This window comes from Lygodium microphyllum, chromosome 12 (genome assembly GCF_053477565.2).
Source record: "Lygodium microphyllum isolate KBCC chromosome 12, Lygodium_microphyllum_v1.1.10, whole genome shotgun sequence".
NCBI classification, from domain to species: domain Eukaryota; kingdom Viridiplantae; phylum Streptophyta; class Polypodiopsida; order Schizaeales; family Lygodiaceae; genus Lygodium; species Lygodium microphyllum.
The window spans coordinates 122,449,217-122,467,435 of NC_141146.1; the positions used below are offsets into that span (position 1 = coordinate 122,449,217).

At 39.3% G+C, this 18,219-nt stretch overlaps 1 protein-coding gene across 3 annotated transcripts; it reads left to right on the forward strand.

The window, feature by feature from the left end:
- Window positions 1-299: 299 nt before the first annotated feature.
- On the forward strand, window positions 300-17,415 carry LOC148028215 (succinate dehydrogenase assembly factor). 3 transcript variants are annotated; one of them, XM_087689990.1, is made up of 2 exons: window positions 300-763; window positions 17,080-17,415. In XM_087689990.1, the coding sequence occupies exon 1, from the start codon at window positions 432-434 to the stop codon at window positions 756-758; it is 327 nt and encodes a 108-aa protein (XP_087546116.1). In that variant the 5' UTR covers window positions 300-431; the 3' UTR covers window positions 759-763; window positions 17,080-17,415. The 3 variants fall into 3 exon arrangements, with proteins under 3 accessions (XP_087546116.1, XP_087546117.1, XP_087546115.1); XM_087689991.1 differs by lacking the exon at window positions 17,080-17,415 and adding an exon at window positions 6,888-7,205; XM_087689989.1 differs by having other exon boundaries at window positions 306-763; window positions 17,097-17,415.
- Window positions 17,416-18,219: the final 804 nt, after the last annotated feature.

Sequence of the window (18,219 nt, forward strand, 5' to 3'; positions counted from 1 at the left end):
AGTCCACCATGAATATAAACATCGGCCCAAACTTAAAGTGCTCCAATACCCTCTTGATGAAGACCCAATTAATACGGTTATATGCCTTATCCAGATCGACATTGACCATGACAAACTCAAAGTTGTGTGTCAGTGCAAGATCAATTGACAAGACTAGGTTGAGGATGGCGTCTTGAAATTTCCTGCCATTTATGAATCCGAATTGCTTTTCATAGACTATCCTCCCTAGGAGGAATTTAATCCGTTGAGCCAGAGCTTTTAAGTAGATCTTATATGTGAAATTTAACATAGTTAAGGGACGCCAGGTAGCTGGTTTCGTTCTCGGGGCCGACTTAGGGACAAGTTTGATGAGACCGTGGTTGGCCTGCCGAGTGTGGCCCAAATCCTTGATATCACCAAAACTGCAGTACAGGCGTTTTTAATGTTTAGCAATGGCTAGAGCTGGTGTTAGGTGCGTTAGGTTGATCGTTCCAACGTCTTCTTCCTGTTCTCTGGCTATGAAAGAGTTTTCTGTCCTTCGCGAAGCGTTCTCCACAGTAGTCTCCCACCAGGAAGAGCAGAAATCTACTTCCGAGGAGTTTCCAGCGGCACAACCTTCTCCATCACCCCCATCTCTGCAGGACGAGGAGGAGGAGGACGAAGAAGAAGAAGCGCAAGAGTACAAAAACTCTAAAACTGGAGAAATCGGAGGTCCAAAGGGACCAGAGCCAACGCGGTACGGCGATTGGGAGAAAGGTGGCCGGTGCTACGACTTCTGATACAGGTAGCTGGCGTTTCGAGTAAGATCACCACAGTTGCACATGTTAGAGTTGTCGTGAAGAAATTGTGGTGTATATTCCCGAATGCCAATATACAGAACTAGGGCTTGAGAAGACAAAAACACTTGCACTTAATCTCTAAAAGACAACTAGCATGAAGGAAACTTGGAAAGTATCTCCCAAGGTTCAACGCAGATAATTGGAAATACCCGAATATAGAAGATGAATAGAAATGTATTGGAAAGCACAAAATGATACCAATAGAATTCAGAGGTGAAGAGGAACTCAGAGATAATGAAGATGGATGAATAATACAATGCTCAATTTAGTAAACACAATATGTGCAGAGTGAATATAGAACCTTGAACTCTTGTATCTCCAAAAAGGATGGGACATAGATCTTTCTCAAATACTTTGTGCTTACACACTTTGATATAAAACCATCTCTTGCATTTCTCCATCTTCTATAATCTTCTCTGTTCTTTATACTGATCTCTTCTATCATCACCATGGCTTTTCATTATGTGCCTCATTTTGATATATCTATTGTTAGACTCCGACTTGGATCCTCCGGCCAAGGCTAAGGTCAAGATACAGACATGCTTGTCTTTTTTAGATCGAGGAAAAGACTTGGCAACCCTTTCTTCTTTAGCTTTCTAGATGTGATGTGGTCATTGCTGGTAACTCTCCATTGCAAGAGAGGGAGTGTGAGAGGGTGGTGAGGTGGAGTGGGCAGGTGATCATCGTCTATACAGGTATATAGGTGCATAGGTTCCAAAGGGGGTTGTCCCTAATGCATGAAATGAAGTTGGTAGGTTTAAATTTCAAGATCACAATAAATAATCGGTTTTCGATCTTTCGGATTGATGATGTTATGGATAGATTGTAGAGGGTAGCCATATTCATCCGTATAGATTTGAAAAATGGATATCATTAAATACACAGTAGACCAGAGGATGTGCTTAAGATAGCTTTTCAGACATCTTTTGGATTATATAAGTTTTTTGTCATGCCATTTGGGCTTACAAATGCTCTTGTCACTTTTAATCGGATGATAGATTATATTTTCAAGTCACATAAAGGATTTGTGGACACTTTCTTTGATGATGTGATTGTCTATTAAAATAATGAGACAGAGCATAGAAGATACTTGGACATTGTGTTCAATGAATTGCACAAGTATAGGCTGGCTATCAATGATAAGAAAAGTGACAATTTTTTGTATGAAATTCACTTTTGAGACATATTGTATCACTTGATGATATTTGTATGGACCTTGCAAAGGTTGAGACAATATGATCATGGTCACCTTTAAAAAATGTGCATGCAATCCGTAGCTTATTGGGTTTATGTTCTTTTCATAGGAAGTTTAGGCGGGTTTGCTGAAATTGCATCTCCATTGCTTGCTTTATAGAAGAAGAATATACCGTTTTGATGGACAATAATGTAAATTTCAGCATTTGAAAAGTTAAAGGAAAGATGACTTCAAATCTTATGCTTGTGTTGCTTAATCCAAGGAAGTTATTTGTTGCTTAGTGTGATGTATGTGGCAATAGCATTGGGATTGTTCTTATACAAGATGGTTATATTGTGGCTTATGAGAGCTGAATTCTCTACGGTGCAGAGAAAAATTTGCAGGTCTATGAGAAAGAGTTATTGGTTGTAATTCATGTACTGTCTACATGGAAACATTATTTGTTGGGAGCTGATTTTACAATGTAGACAGATCATTAGACTTTGAGGTACTTTCTGACGCAGACAAAGTTGTTAGAGAAACCTATGAGATGGGCAAATATTCTCTCTATGTGTCATTTTTAGATTGTATATATTGATAGTAAAAAGAATATTGTGCCGATGCACTGTCACGTAAGCCACAAATTTCAACCATCAGTATGGTTTATCAGACTTAGTTGGATGCCATGAAAGAGCAATTAGACTTTGCTTGTGTTTACGATCAGCTTTGCAATAGCTAGAGGCATGAGCACTTTGTGCTTAGAGATGGATTTTTGATGATGTATGAATGACTGTGTGTCACAAAGTAGTTGAGGCCTAGAGTTATCATTGAAAGTCATGCTCTCGTCTATGTAGGATACAGAGGTATTGATGCTACAGTTAAGGCAGTGGAGTGTTGATGCCGTAGTTAAGGTGGTGGAGTATTTCTTTTATTGGCCAACTTTGAGGTATGATATAGAGCAATTTGTTAGGATATGCATCGTATGTCAGAAGGTAAAGCACGATAGGCAAAAGGTGTTGGGCTTGTTGTAGCCCTTATCTATTTTAGATAGGCCTTGACAAAGGACATCTACAATAGACCTATTTCATTCCAGTGAAGAAGAAAATAAAGGGTGATCATATGGCATGATTGTTTTTGCAGTATATCTTTAAGTATCATGGCATTCTAGAGTCAATCGTCAGTGATCAAGATTCTCGGATGACTAGCTTATTTTGAAAGGGGTTGTTTGAGAATATGGATACCATATTGAAATTCTCATCATCCTTTCATCTACAGATAGATAGGCAGTTTGAGGAAGCCAATTCCATAGTGTTAGATCTTTTGAGGTGCTATGTTTAAGACCACAAGACATAATGGAAATAATATTTGCCATTAGTTGAGTTTGCATATGACAATATAGTGCGTAGTTTCATTGACAAAGCTCTAGTTAAGGTGGTTGAGGGTGGTAAGAAGGTACTACCTATCTTGCAGACTAAGGATAAGATATTCGAGGCTGATTGTTATGTAGAAAGCTTGGATGTAGCCTATGTAAAGATAAAATATGCACTTTAGAGATCATAGGAAAAGCAAAAGAAGACAGTTGATTGCTATAGACGTGCTTTGTAGTTTGCGGAGGGTGATTATGTATTGCTGTATTTTGAAAAGGCAAGGTTGAAAAAGATGAAATAAAAAAAGAGATTGTATCCGAAGTTGAATATGAGATACTGTGGGCTCTTTCAGATGTTGGAAAAGATCAAGGATATGGCATATTGGCTGAAATTACCTTCACATTGGCGGATACACAATGCCTTTCATGTCAATTTGTTGAGACCTTTTCATGGTGATGTACCAGAGGATATGTTGAAGTTCAGCTTGAGGTTGAGAATTTGGATGAGAATTTGGATGAGAATTTGGTACTTGGGCAGATCTTGTCACATAAAAAAACAAAGGCTAGAGATAAAGTTTGCAAAAGATGTTTAGTAAAGTTTTAGAATTATTTGCCAATGGATACAAAATGAATGGAAGAGGATGATTTGACAAACCATCCTTAGTTATAAACTTTACCTAGATGTCTTTCAGCTAGAGCCGACTTTAGTTCGGGCTCAGTTAGATTCAGTAGAGCAAGGGTTTGGAGTATTATTTGATGCTCAAGGGGGAGGTAGCACTTCCACTCCTCGAGTTGTGGACAACTGTCGTATGTAGTGGATCTTGGATGTATTCAGCATGTATCCAAGGTATTGTGCTGACAATATGTCTGCTATGGGGTCACTACTCAGTGAACTAGTTACTTTGAGATATATGCAGATGAGTATGGTTGTTATTGCGGCTCTGAGACTATACTTTTATATAAGTTTGGGTTCAATTCATGATCAATTGGGTATGAGCTCTTATCTTAGTTTTGAGATGAAAATTTCGATTAGTTTCAATTCAGTTTTTGATCAATTAGAGAACCGTCTATGGTCTCTTTGAAATAAGTTTTACATTAATTTTTGTAATGAGTTTGTGATCAATTTGGGACCACATTTGCAATAGTTTGTGATCAGTTCTCAAATCAATAGATGTTCAGTTTATGATCAGATTATGCTCAGCAGTTGGTTCCATGGATAGTAGCCTGCTAGTAAATGCCATTGATTGTTTTAGCCACAGTTTATGTTTAGAATATGCTTTACTATGGTTGTGAAGTCAGAACAGTTGATAAACATGAGTTATGGATGCATCCAATGAGTTTTTAGCAACAATTTTGGAATGTTTTTCAGAGCTATATCGTATTTATGCTGGTTGAGAAATTTTAGTAGGTTTGGGGCATGTGGCATGGTTAGACAACAACGGCTAATGTTGTGATTGTGATGCCTTATGGAAACAATAGTGGACTATGCTTTACTATGGCACAATACAGTGCAATCAAAGACGATTGCAAGGATTTTAAGGGAGAGGTTTGTCACAAGAACGTGAAATTTTGAGATGCTTTAATCTAACATTTGATTAAGTTATTAATCAAATATGCAAGGTTGTTTAGTATGTGATGCATATGACTGTTATTTCATAGTAGCAAGCCAAGGACCTTGAGGATGCAGTGGGTGTCAAAGGCAAAAGTTGTGATAAGTTATGCCAACTAGGTTTTGGTGGTTAGTTGGTGTTAGTTTTGACCTTAGGACAGTTGCTTGGCCAATAAGTGTCAGTGGTGATACTAGGGAGTAGCATTAATTAATTAATTAATACTAGTCTAAGGGTGAACAAAGGTTGGTGACCACTTTAGGTTGCAAATGGTCTAGCCAATTTAATTATGGATAGACACATTTAATTTTGGGCAAGGTTAGAAGGATTGAAATATATTTTCAATATTATTTAATTTAAAAAATTAATTAAATAGGTGGATAATATTGAAAAATGGGTTTAGAAGGTTGCCACTTAGGAAAAATGCCCATGTAAACTAAGAAAACGTTTTTAGGGGTTGTGGGTCTGAGTCATTCAGTTAGCTGGGAGAGAGAGAGAGAGGGAGGAAGATGTTGGTCCATTTTCTGATAAAAGAACATCAATTTGCTGTAGAAGACAGCCATATGGGGGCCTCAGCAGGTAGAGGATAGCAGAGAAACACCTTCCAAGGTTGGCAATAGCATTGTTGGTCAGGTGACAATATCTTAGAGGTGCCTGCAGGCCAGACTTTAGGGTTTTCTTGTGAAGAAAATCATATTTCTCTCTCATCTTGGCTTTCTCTCACATTCTCCAAATCCATTCTTGGGAGATCTCAGCTTTTCCTAGCCATTCTTAGAAGAACTCAGCCAAATTTGGTGGACAGCAAAGGGATCTCTGCCATAAGCCTTGAATTTTTGCAGAAATTAGGGTTTAGCAGCCACCTGGAGACCTGTGCCAACAAGATAAGGCATCATATAGTGAAACCAGCACATGCAATTTGTTGTATTGTTAGGGATTTTAGATGCCTAGCCATCCATTGTAAATTTGGAGCATCATTTGGCTAGTTGGGTCTAGTTAGAGCAAGTCCTAGGTGAAAATCAAGGGGCAAAGTGCCCAATTTATTTGCTGCTTGTTGGATTAGTAAGGGGCTATTGGATCAGCCAAGGAGATCATGGAATCTTGGCTTGTAATACACCCATTGGCAATTGAAGTTAAAGAAATACCGAAAGGGGCACCGGTTTTAGGGCCAATAGGGCGTCTATTGTCCAAGATTATTAAGGTAAATTGTGCATTTCAATTTATGTTTATTTGCTGATTGCTGTAATTAAGTGCTTGATCATGAAATTACCACCCTTTCCAAGAAGGAAGGCTTTTTTCAATAGTAGTCCTAGTGGAAGGGTTGGCCATGCATGTATATGTGTTGGGTGTGTCAGGTGAGATGATCTCCTCTTGAGCTTGGGCCATGCTTGCGGGAACCTACTAGATGCGTATATGCCTTTGAAATAGGGGAATGCTTCTTGATTATCTCATCAGCCATCATTTGAGGGATTTTTGGAAATGGGCTGCCTTTCATACCCCAGTTTGACAAATGGATAAGGCTCATGAGGTCGTGAATTTTTAACTTACTGCTCTTAAGATAGTTAAGTTGTGCATGTGCTGTGTACATGTGAGATTTAGTTGAATGTAGGTCATAGTGAACAACCCTAGTTTGGGCAGTGGGGGATATTAGCAGCAGTTGTGAAGGACGAATGCGAGTGGGTACTTCAGTTAGATCTTGGCCAAAGACATCGAATACCCCCTTGGGAATGACGTTTGGTATTACAGGGCTTAGGGAAGCAGATTATTTAACGGTTTGGTCAAAGGTTTGAAAAAAGTTGGTAAGTTTGAAACAATTTCAGGTTCAAAGAGAAAAGAGATTCAAAATTGAGGCTTAGTAGTGGCCAAATGTTTTTTTAGGCTAATCAATTTCAATTTTCTGAATCTATAATTGGCTGGAAATTCAGTTCTGGGCTGGAGTTTGCATGGGTAGGTCTGCCAAGTGTTAGGGGCTGATTTGCCATGTGGCAATCAGTTCCTTTTTGGATCATGCTTGCAAGGCTAGAAAAGGTTGTGGAGGGCAGTTTGGAGGTTGGAGATGCCAGCTGAGTACTGATCTAGAGCTATTGACAGCGGCTGAACTCTAAACTGGGGCTAGTGTCAGCAAGGGAGCCCTAATTGGGGCTAGCAACTGTAGTTGAACCCTAATCTGTGGTGGTGACTTGATCTGGGGCATCAATTTGGGAAAATGACAGCTGTTGTTATCTATCTGGGGCAGATGATTGCTGCTGTACACTGTTCAGAGCCTGAACAATCTGTAATTTCTCTTTTACTGCTGCTCTGACCTCCGTGCCTGATGCATTAAAGTTTTGTGGAGAAATTGCTTGTTTGAAGCCTCATCTTTTGGAGCTGAAGTAGTGTTGTGATTTTATTGAGCTCAGGCCTGTAATGAACAAGAATTAGGGCACAACCTTGGGATGTGTGCATGCATGTTTCAGCTATGCATGAAGGTTGCTGCTGTAAATTCAGTCAGTGGACAGCAGATTGGAAGTTATTTGTTGGCCTATAGTAAGGTTGAATTGCAAGCTAGAAAAGATTCAATTTGGTTCCCTTGGCACTCGAAGGTTGCTACTGTAAATTCAGTCAGTGGACAGCAGATTGAAAGTTATTTGTTGGCCTATAGTAAGGTTGAATTGCAAGCTACAAAAGATTCAATTTGGTTCCCTTGGCACTCAAATCAAGGGGAAACTTGAGGATTAGGGTTGCTGTTTGCAGAGACACCAAGTTGTTTCAGAAGTGAGAGGAATCGAGCCTCGATTTGTTGGAATATGGGGAGATTCCAGTTGATGGAACTCAGAGGAATTTCAAGTTCTTAGCCTGCTCTTCCCAATTTCAGAGCGTGGACCTTGTTGTAGCTCATCAAGTTTTGGAACTAATGAAAAAGAATTACCAGAAGGGGTGCCAAGGTCTTTGGGGCAATTGGTGGTGGCTCGTCTCTTCTCATGAGGGCAATCTACCCAAAGCTGTTGAAGTGTCGAGTTTCATTATATCATTTATTTATGGCAAAATTGCTTGCTGTATTTAGTTGTAAATCAGGGTTTTACCAAATGCTGATTGCAGATAAGAAGCCTAGTTATACTACTGGTTTGGATCTTTCCATAATACTTGCAAGTCCATCCATAGGCATTGGTTGTATTTGTGGCTCTCAATGTGAGATGTGCAAGGTGAAGGCTTCATGAAGAGTCTTAGGCATTGTGATTGTGAAACAGAATGGTGCTTTGGCCTTTTTTCTTAAAACGCCTTTCAGGCCCAAATATTTCTGGAGCAAAAAAATTTCCTTTTTTGTCGTTTAAAAAATATTGTAATTATGAATTTCACAATTCTAGAGTCTTCAAGTTGGAGGACTATGTGAAGTTGTGAATCATGCATCTTGTGTTTTTGAACCAGTCATGTCCATTGTCTTAAGATTGTTGACTGACTCTAGTATGCTTAGTGCTAATTCTCTTGTCTATATTCTATGTATGTGTACATAATTTATATATTTCGAAACTATATTTTCACCAAAATTTAAAATGGTATAAACTTTGCTCTGGTTCTTTCTGTTTCTAAAACTAGATAGAAGTAGAGGTAGAGGTCGGGGAAGGGAACGAAGAGGAGATATAGTTAAGAGGCTAGTGCTAGAAGTAGGGAAGACTTGGGAAGGCAGGAGGTAGACACTAGAGGATAAGGTGGTGGTAAGAGAGGTAAGAGGAGGGGGTGATAAGAGAGGTAAGAGGTAGAGGTAGAGAAAGAGGAAGAGGAAGTGGTAGGAGAGAGGTAGACGAAGAGTAAGAGGAAGAGCTGGCTTGAGAGGCAGAGAGTGGAGCTTGCTTGAGTAGAGCTTGAAGAGTAAAGTATGGAGCTTGAGAGCTTGCGATGGAAAGATAAGTGTGAGAGACACCTTCTAAAGAGAGTGCAGCTCACTCCTACACTTCCAACAGCCTCTTTCAAACTCCCAATATGTGGCATCTTGATTTGTTTTCTTCTAGTCTACTACTTCAGACACTTGCACCGACAGTGCAAGTAGAGAGACGTGAGGTTGAGACCTCATGGCCACTGTAGTAAGCTGAGAAGAACTGGTAGAAGAAGATGCATCATACTGAAAATCCTTTGTCGAGAGAACTTCAAAGATACACCTTCAATGTTGCACATTGCACAAAAAATGAGGTGTCCACTGCAAAGTGCTCAGCATCCACTGCTGTCCAAGCAGGAATGCAGCGACAAGCACTCCTTCAGATGCAAACACAGCACCCAGAGCCCTTTCCAGGCAGAAACACAGGTGAACCTGCCTTTTGGGATGGTCAACAAGCATTCTAGTAGCAAACATAGGTCTTTCAGCCCTCCAGGATGTCCAGCAAGCAGTCAGGCGGCCAAATGCAGGTCGGGCAGCAAAATGCGGGATGGAACAGACGGAGGGGCAGTGGCAGCTGCTGGAACAGATGGCACCCATCACTCATGGGCAGCAATAAGCTAAAATGTAGGTTGTGGAAGAAGAGGATTGTTGAAGATAGATAGGCAGCAAGACCAAGGGTTGTAAAAGGGGCAGATGATAGGAAAGGCAGTTGTAGTGAAGAGAGAGGAAGGTTGCTAATTAGTAATGAATGTCATGAGGATATGTATTTTTGAAACCTTACTTAACATGTGGATTAATTTTTAATCACATGGTTAAGTAATGTTGCACATGTGAGTGTACTTGGGGTTAGAGTAAATTTACGAGCCTGGGACCCGAGGAAATCACGGGATGTCAAAGGCAAAAGTTACTATAAGTTATATTGCATAGGTACGTGGTGGTATGGTGCCAATTGTTGGCCTGGGTTATTCATTTGGCTATAAGTGTCAGTTGATGACACTGGAGAAGTGGCGTTTAATGGTACCTAACACCAATCTGATGGCACCAAAATAATTTATAGATTAATTCAGTATTTGAAGATCTAAAAGCAATATTTAATTATAGATAATGCTGGAAAAACCATTTGGGAAGATTGCCACTTGTCAAAAATATCCATGCAAGACTGAAAAACGTCTTTAGAGGCTGAAGAGAGGCATTTTAGTGTATTCAGCCTGCAAGAGAGAGGGAGGAGAGGCTGTTGGTTTAATTTGCAGCCATTGGAGGACCTTCTAAGGCACCTAAGGGTAGGAGAAGACCAATCAACAACAGGTGACAACTTGTACAAGCTGTTGAGATAGGGCAGCACGAGCAAATGATTGATGTTCTTCAGTTCTTTGCATCTACAAGTTGTTGAGACAGGGCAACAGTAGTAAATGACAGATTTTCTTTAGTTCCTCGTGAAGAAAGTCTAAATTTTCTCTCTCCTCAACATTTCATCTCATCTCCTAGCCTTTCTATAGCCTTACTCTGAAGATTATAGCATTGAGATCACCAAAGGTTGAGAAATTTCAGCTTTCTGTGTTGTAAATTCTAGTCTACAATAGAAATTAGGGTTTAATAGTAGCCTCGAGAAGTGTGCCAAAAATTGGAAGCTCCAAGTCTTGGATTCAATAGAGTTGAAGTTGTTTTTAGTCAAATTCAAGTGGAGGGACCGGCAAATCAATGAATTTTGGGCATTTTCCATCGCCATCAAATTCGGTGAAGGCCAATTGACTGCCTGAATCAAGGGGCAAATCAGATTGGAGACTTGTTGGTCACTTTGGACAGCAATGGAAGTTGGAATACCGAAATGGATTGGGAGAATCCCATTGTACATCAATTTCTTCTTCAATCAAGTTAAATAAATACCGAAAGGGATGCTAGTTTTGGGGCCAATAGGGTGTCCATTGTCCAAGATTGTAAGTTAATTTGCATTTCTCAATTTTGTAATAAATGTTACCATTGCAACTAAGTTGTAATTAGGAAATTACCACCCATCCACAAAAGGAAGGTTGGTTTCAATGAATGTCCAACAAGCTTGCTAGGTAGTTATGGCGATGATGCCATGTGAGAGGTGGTGGCGGAAGAGGATGCACATGAGCAAGATGAGAAAGAATGAAGGCGAGAAGAGAAACTCAGCTGAATAATTAAAGGAACCTGACACAAGGCTCACTGCTGCTCATACTATAGGATCTAGCTGCAATCAACAACCAAATCCTCCGCAGAGCATCTTGGGTTGAAAAGATGGATGGGGCTGAAAGATAGGCCCAAAGGTGGATGAGGAGAGGGTTTCTAATGTCCCTCACTGAGTCAGTGTGGGGCTTACAATCAGGGGCTGGAGAGTCGGGTCTCACAGCCAAGGGGGCCCTTGCGGATGCTAGTCATAGTTGTGCCAATAATGCAGGGTTTAGACTCTTTGGCACATGGGGCACTTGTGATTCGGGGCCAGTGACTGAGGGCCACCTGCTGTAGCTGCTAACGTAGTTGCTGCCTCTCCTTGGCCAGAAGGTGCAAGCTTTCTCACTAGTCTCCATTGGCCCTTGGTCTACCTGTACTGCTGCTCAGGGCCTCCCCCTCTTTCTAATGTTGTGCTGTCTTGGTACTCTCCCTAACTGCTCCTGCGAAGTTGGGTCTATCGCCTCCCTTATCTAGGGTAGTCTGATGTGACATGCCCGATAATCAGCATCAATAGAACCAGTGGGGACAATGGGAGTAAAACAAATAAAATACAGTTGACACAAACACCAAGGCCGGGTGGTGATAGGGCTTTAGTGTAATAAATGAGTTGTCCAAGGTTCATGCATGCTAGAATGATTTACACAAACACAGAAGTGCAGACTTTCTGCAACAATGAGCAGCACACCCGATTGCTTATGATGGGCATATTGCAAAATCAAATAGGTCTATTGAAATACAATTGCAGTTGGGCTTTTCAACATCTGGCTGTAGGCTGAGAAACGCTGCACAAATATGGCTCAACTATGACAGGTATTATTTGTAGGTATGAATGATGTGAATAGGAGTGTGTCACCATATTCATGATAATATATGGAGTGTCATTGATCTGGTTGACCTTCTGGCTGACTGAGGTCACATGTGTGAAACAATTATGCTGTTGCTGTGTGGCTACCATGTATGCCTCTTTTAGCCATCTGCACCATGTTAACATGGCAGTGTATTGCCAGGTTGAGGTCGGCAAACAACTCCAGCTGTCTGAGTGGTAAGGGTCTCTAACGCCAACTTAACTGCTTCTGGCCCCTGGCACTTGCAGAATTGTGTTTTGAGTTACCTGTTCCTGCTAGTGTCATTTGCTGCAGATTTGGTAGGAGTTAAATGTGTTGAATCTTTTAAACTGTTTGTTCTTTAGTATGGCTACTTTCTTGAGAAGAAGGCTTAGCTAGATGTGAAACACATGCTCTACACCTGACAATGCCATCATAATTAGTTGTTGCATGATGGATCCTTGGGTCAAATGATCAGGCATTATAGACATTGTGATATGGCAGATAAACTTTAAATGGTCGTTGGAGGAACCAAGGTCATGAGTTTGGACTATCTGTCTTTCCTCACGACTTTGCAACCCACGTATCCACCGAACGGATGGAAACACAAATTGAATGATAAGCAGGCAGTAGTTAACGGATGGGCAATGTAAAGCTAAAACATCAGACCCTTTGCGATTGAGGACAAGCTGTTCCATATGTTCATTTAGAGGGAGGGAGGGAGGAAGGGTATGTTAAAAGGACAATAAATGCTGTAAAGAAAGAGAGGGTGGCAAGTATAAGAGCTCAAAACCTAATGTGAGCAACAGTGGAACATACTTGATGAGATGAAAATACAAGAGAGTGCTTCTCAATATTTAGGCACATGGACGAGACTGTAGGTCAAAGCTCTCAAAGTGACCAGGCATTGACTGCCCAAATAGAAGGTCCATCAATGAAAAAGGTCCTAAACCCACAAAGAGGCTAGGCCAGTCTGAGGTGTGCCCTGACTCTGGATTAGTTCACAAGTGTTAAGTGTAGGGTTAAGCAGCCCGTGTAGTGGAGGGGTAACTCAATCTTTAACTATTGTCAATTGTATCAAAGTTTGTGGCGGGCTAACTCCATCTTTTAACATTTCTCGATTGCATCACAAACTTTGAATGTGGAAGGCTTTGCTTGCATGTTGAGAGCATAGTGAAAAACTTTTGGCAGGCTTGCTGTGCTAGTCACAGATCAGAGGATCAGACATTCCTGCTGTGAGGTCAACATAGGCCAGTGAGTGCTATGGTAGGAGAGGATCAATACTAGCACAACCTGCAGATGGCGCAATCCAAGCCTTCTCAACCAATCATATTCTGTTTTTAAAGGTTCATACTGCCACAAAAGCCCCTTTGCAGAATGTTGGGAATCGGGAGTAATGCCACCACAGTATTAGTGGGTACCTTTTTACTGGCTGCTTTACCTTAGAAGTCCTACTTCAGAGTTAGGAGTCCTACTTTTATGTGTGCGTGTGCGCTTGAGAGAGAGAGAGAGAGAGAGAGAGAGAGAGAGAGAGAGAGAGGCTGTATTCATCTCTACTAGAGTCCATATAAGACAATCCAAATCATGTATCTGACATACATCATCATCAGTACCCAAATGAAGATATTAAGGCTAAATAATCAAGAGCGTGAGGGTACTACAAAGTGGACAGACACATGATGGTACAGAATAGATGGCGTGTTACAAAAGAGGGGGTATGCTATTATGGCTATCCCCTTTGGCTATATCAGCTAGGTGTGAGCTTTTGGATTTGAGAGTGTGTGGTATTTGACCCAACTGCCTACTAGAATGGGTTGAATCCACTGATGTTACTACAATCATTCCAGGATAGATTGCTTTGAAATTTTTACTAGTTTTACAAGTTTTTTGTGTAGGTAGGAGTCTCTCTTACATTCACCATACACAAGTGATACATTGTTCCATTTCTCTTTGCATTTCTCATCTCTTAATGCTTGGCCATACAAATATATTGTTGGTTTTCTTGTGAGACCTCTAAGTTGGTTCAAATCTTCATATAGCGGCTGCCTTTAACCATACTAAACACTTGCCCATAATCTTTATCTTACACATGATGATGATGAATACTTTACATTTGTTGTTTGAGTTGATACTTCCATGTTATTTGAGTTGACTTGGCTAGTATACAAACCAGCAATCAATTTTGTTGCTTGTTGGAAGTGGATGAAGCGCATCCTTTATGTATGTAGATGGCTCATGATAGTTATAGCTATTGCCTTACAAATATATTGTTGGTTTTCTTGTCAACTCTCTAAGTTGGCTCAAATCTTCATATAGAGGCTGCCTTTAACCATACTGAACACTTGCCCATAATCTTTATCTCACACATGATGGGGATGAATACTTTACATTTGTTGTTTGAGTTGATGGCCCCACGTTATTTTAGCTGACTTGGCTAGAATACAAATGAGCAGTCAATTTTGTTGCTTGTTGGAAGCGGATGAAGCACATCCTTGACTATGTATGTAGATGGCTCATGATAGTTACAGCTATTGTGCATAGTTTGTAATATCTTATGTTGTATCTTGGGGGTGTATACTAATTTTGTTTTCTAGTTAGTTCGATACCATGATTTGGTTATGATTCTTGTAACTATTAATCATGATAAACAATCTATTATGTTCTAGAGGTGGATGGGGTTGTATACCAAATAACAATTTGCAGCTAGATTGGTGCATGATAAATTAGTTACAATGTGAGTTATATTATATTGTTTTGCATTGACATGATACAAAAATACCCTCCATGGCCATTAATTAGTGGTGGGACAACAATAAAAGGCTAATTCCTTGTAAATGCACGTTGAAGATTCGTGCGTGTTTTGTTTTTGTGTATTAGAGGTTTGATGTAGTTACTTGTGCTTTAATATTTGCCAAATAACTGCCTAATTTTTGCCCAATAAATGTGTCAAGTTCATAGTTGACCATCAAAGTACATTAGTTCAATAACTTAGTTGAAACAAAAAGTGGTTATAGCATATATAACAGAGATCAATCTAGGTGGTTTGGGCGGGATTGTGGAGAGGATACTCTTGTAGGGCATAGAAGTGGTGTTACCCGTAGTTGGTTGAGCTAAAGAAAGTGGCCGCCTAGGTGATCCATTGACAATCCATGTAGCGTAGATCATTGGAAGTCCCTACCTCCACATCGACTAGGAAGCCTTGTACATCTAAGGTAGTGCTTCTAGTCTCCACACATTGTTGAGTGAAATATAAGAATCCTAGTCTACTATATATGTGGCAACCAATTGCCAAGTGCAAACCTCCACAATCAACCATCCGCCGCGCCCGCCCTCCCCCCTTTTCCTCTGGTTGATATATTTTTGAAGGCACTTCTAGAAAGGTTATTGTGAAAGCTTGATGATGCTCTACACTAGCCAATGTGTTCTTTTGATGGAAACCCATTCATGAGTATTCTTTACCTTGCCAGTTGGTGTATTGTATGACAAGAAATATGAGTGGTGAGAAATTAATAAGTGTTAGCCAGTTTAACTCTCCTTGCTCCTAGTCTAATTCATAGAGGTGTGACTTTCACATCCGTAGTCTCTATTTGAATACTTTGTGATGTGTGTGTATCCAATGTCCACAACCTTTCCTTGAAGTATGGTATCTTAAGATCTCATTGCTTGTATCCACCACTAGTTTATCGCCCTCTTCATTGGAGAACATGCCACTCACACAAGGACACTTGAAATGGAAAATAAGGCGGTTGAATCATTGCGTAGTCTCATTGGGCTCTTGGGGGAAAGGTCCCTCTTTAATTGCACCATCACACTCGTACTTCCTAGAACTTGGATTCTCATTCATTGATGTAGTAGATTTATCATATTTGGGAGATTTTGCAAATTAGAGTATTATTGCATGAAGGGGCAACTCTCTAATACTTGTCGCACTTGTGAGAAGTGTTAGTTTTTGCAAAATTCATAGAAGTGTCAATGGTTCCATTTTCTTGTTTGGAAGAGAAAAATGATGAGGTGTGCGAATGAAAGGTTAAGAATTGTGGGAAGGAAGAGTCTCAAGAAGTGTGAAGTTAAGTACTACGAAAACAAGAAGTTGAGGTAAAAGATCAAAAGCTCATATAATGAAAGGCATAGGGTGAATTGGTTCCTTCCTTCCGCTCACAAATTTGCAAGAAGTGCTAGATATGATTTATCAATCAAGGGTGATGATTATGACTCCTTAGTTGGGAGTATTAGCATCAAATTCATAAGTTGCAAAGTGTTGATTTGTCCTATTCAATGTATTTTGATCAAGTTCGTACAACTTTTTTTGAGATGATCCATTAAAGGAGTGAATCATTTGCATTAAAGAAACCAGATTCATTATTTGATATGCAACATGTTAGAGTTTTGATAAGTCGCACAGTTGCCCTTGGGTGATATGGTTTTGTTTTCCATAACCAAATTAATACAATTAAATCGAATATGGATAATTCTACAATTGCCTAAATTTGTAATAGTTAGAACATCTTGCCAAAAGTTACATATTCGATTTAAAAACATGCACTCATGAATAGGTGTCATAACTTTTTTGGCATATTAGTTGGTCATTGAAAATTTGAAATTATCAATAGCTGGGATAACAATGTATTACTTTTTTGGCATATTAATTGGCCATTGAAAATACAGTAAAGAAATCTTATCAAATACGAAGAACTTTGTTTGGAAGTTTTGAGATGGTTGATTGGAGTGCTTCAAGTTGAATGAAAATTGGGTAAGTGCTAGGTTGTGCGTCTCTATATTGTTTGGGTTTCCACAACCAACATGGTAGGACAGTGCATAGTTTTGTGCTACCCATGGACATGAGTTCTTTTGAATAGAATTTCTAGCTCATTATGTTCAATTGGATAGAGATGAAGTAGTTTGGATAACACATACTTTTTAAGTTTAAACTTCTAATGGCTAAACTTTTCTTTACATGATTCAACCCAACAATTTGCATATGAGCTCATATGTTGATGATATGATTTGTCACAATGACATGGTTAATAGTATTTGATTGTGCTTGCAAAGTTGTGAATTTTCTTGATTTGAGGGCTTCTTTGTTGATGGACAAGCTAGAGGTGTGTTTTGAGAGAGAGAGAGAGAGAGAGAGAGAGAGAGAGAGAGAGAGAGAGAGAGAGAGAGAGCTCTATTTGGTGAGAATTGGATGGTTAATTGTGTAAATCTTGTTTTGAATTTCATTTCATTACTCCACTTAGAAAGCCTTAATAGTTCATGGTATTGTATAGGTGGACATCAAAGCTCTTGGACTACATGAATAATGGGTTGATCAATAGTGGCATAATGATCAAGTCTGTCTCAAAGATGCCTTTACATATTATCCAAGCGTTGTGAGTTAAAAAAACAAGACAAGCATGGCCAGTAAATGTTGCCTCTTGATAAAAACCATGACAATTTTCAATAGTGTTCACATGTATGGTGTGAATTGAAGCTTCATGCAAAATGAATATTTTTAGGTATCATGTTAGTTTATTTCATTAACTTGGATATGGTGCTTGCTTAGGCTTGTCTCTTGTAATTTAAGTTAAGTAATTCTAAATTATGTCACTATGTGTAGATATTACTTGACTCATACTTAAGGATATCTCTTGAGCTTTTTTTTTTTTTGGTACTTGTGATGGCTAGAAATCGATATTGATAAGTTATGCAAACTTTGTCATAATAAGGGCTAATGTTGCATTTTTGTAAGTGGCTTATACAACTTGATAAAGGGGATGTTAATAGGAAGATATTATGTGCTCTTAATTTCATCTCATCACCAAGCATACTATAAGATAAATAAGCAATTGATGTCTTGGGTCTTATTATATATGATGATTAATTGGTTTTTGAATAATATGGTGATTGTGATATTTAATAGTCTTAGTGGACCAAATGGCCATTTAACTTCACATTTGTCTCCACGAATGTGGATAGTAACAAGATTTCAAACTAATGGAAGGGAATCTTCAAAGTAGTACAATCTTTTTTATTGTTTAGTTTCATTAGTTCCCTTGATGCTAGCTTTTGTAATGTAGGTATGTTTTTATTGCTTGATGTTATTAGCTTTTTTTGAGTAGTGAACCTTACTTTGTAGTTTTGTTTTAGGCTTTGCCTTTCCTCCAATGGAGTGGTTTGTGCATGTTATACTTGTGCAATTATCATAGGAGAGAACCACATTCGACATGGGTGATTTATATAATAAATATTAGTGTTGAAGTGCATTTTAGTTTGTATCGATTCATTTGTATTATGGTGTAGAAGTTTTACTTGGAGAATGGATGTCTATTTTACTTTTGATTTTGCACCTTACAGGTGTAGTAAATTGACGCTTTGAGAGGCTCTTTGCATGATGCACATGCTTTACTCCAA

Bases quoted from the DNA above. Each gene is read 5' to 3' on its own strand.
- LOC148028215 (XM_087689990.1), top strand. From the start codon at position 432: ATGGCTAGAGCTGGTGTTAGGTGCGTTAGGTTGATCGTTCCAACGTCT.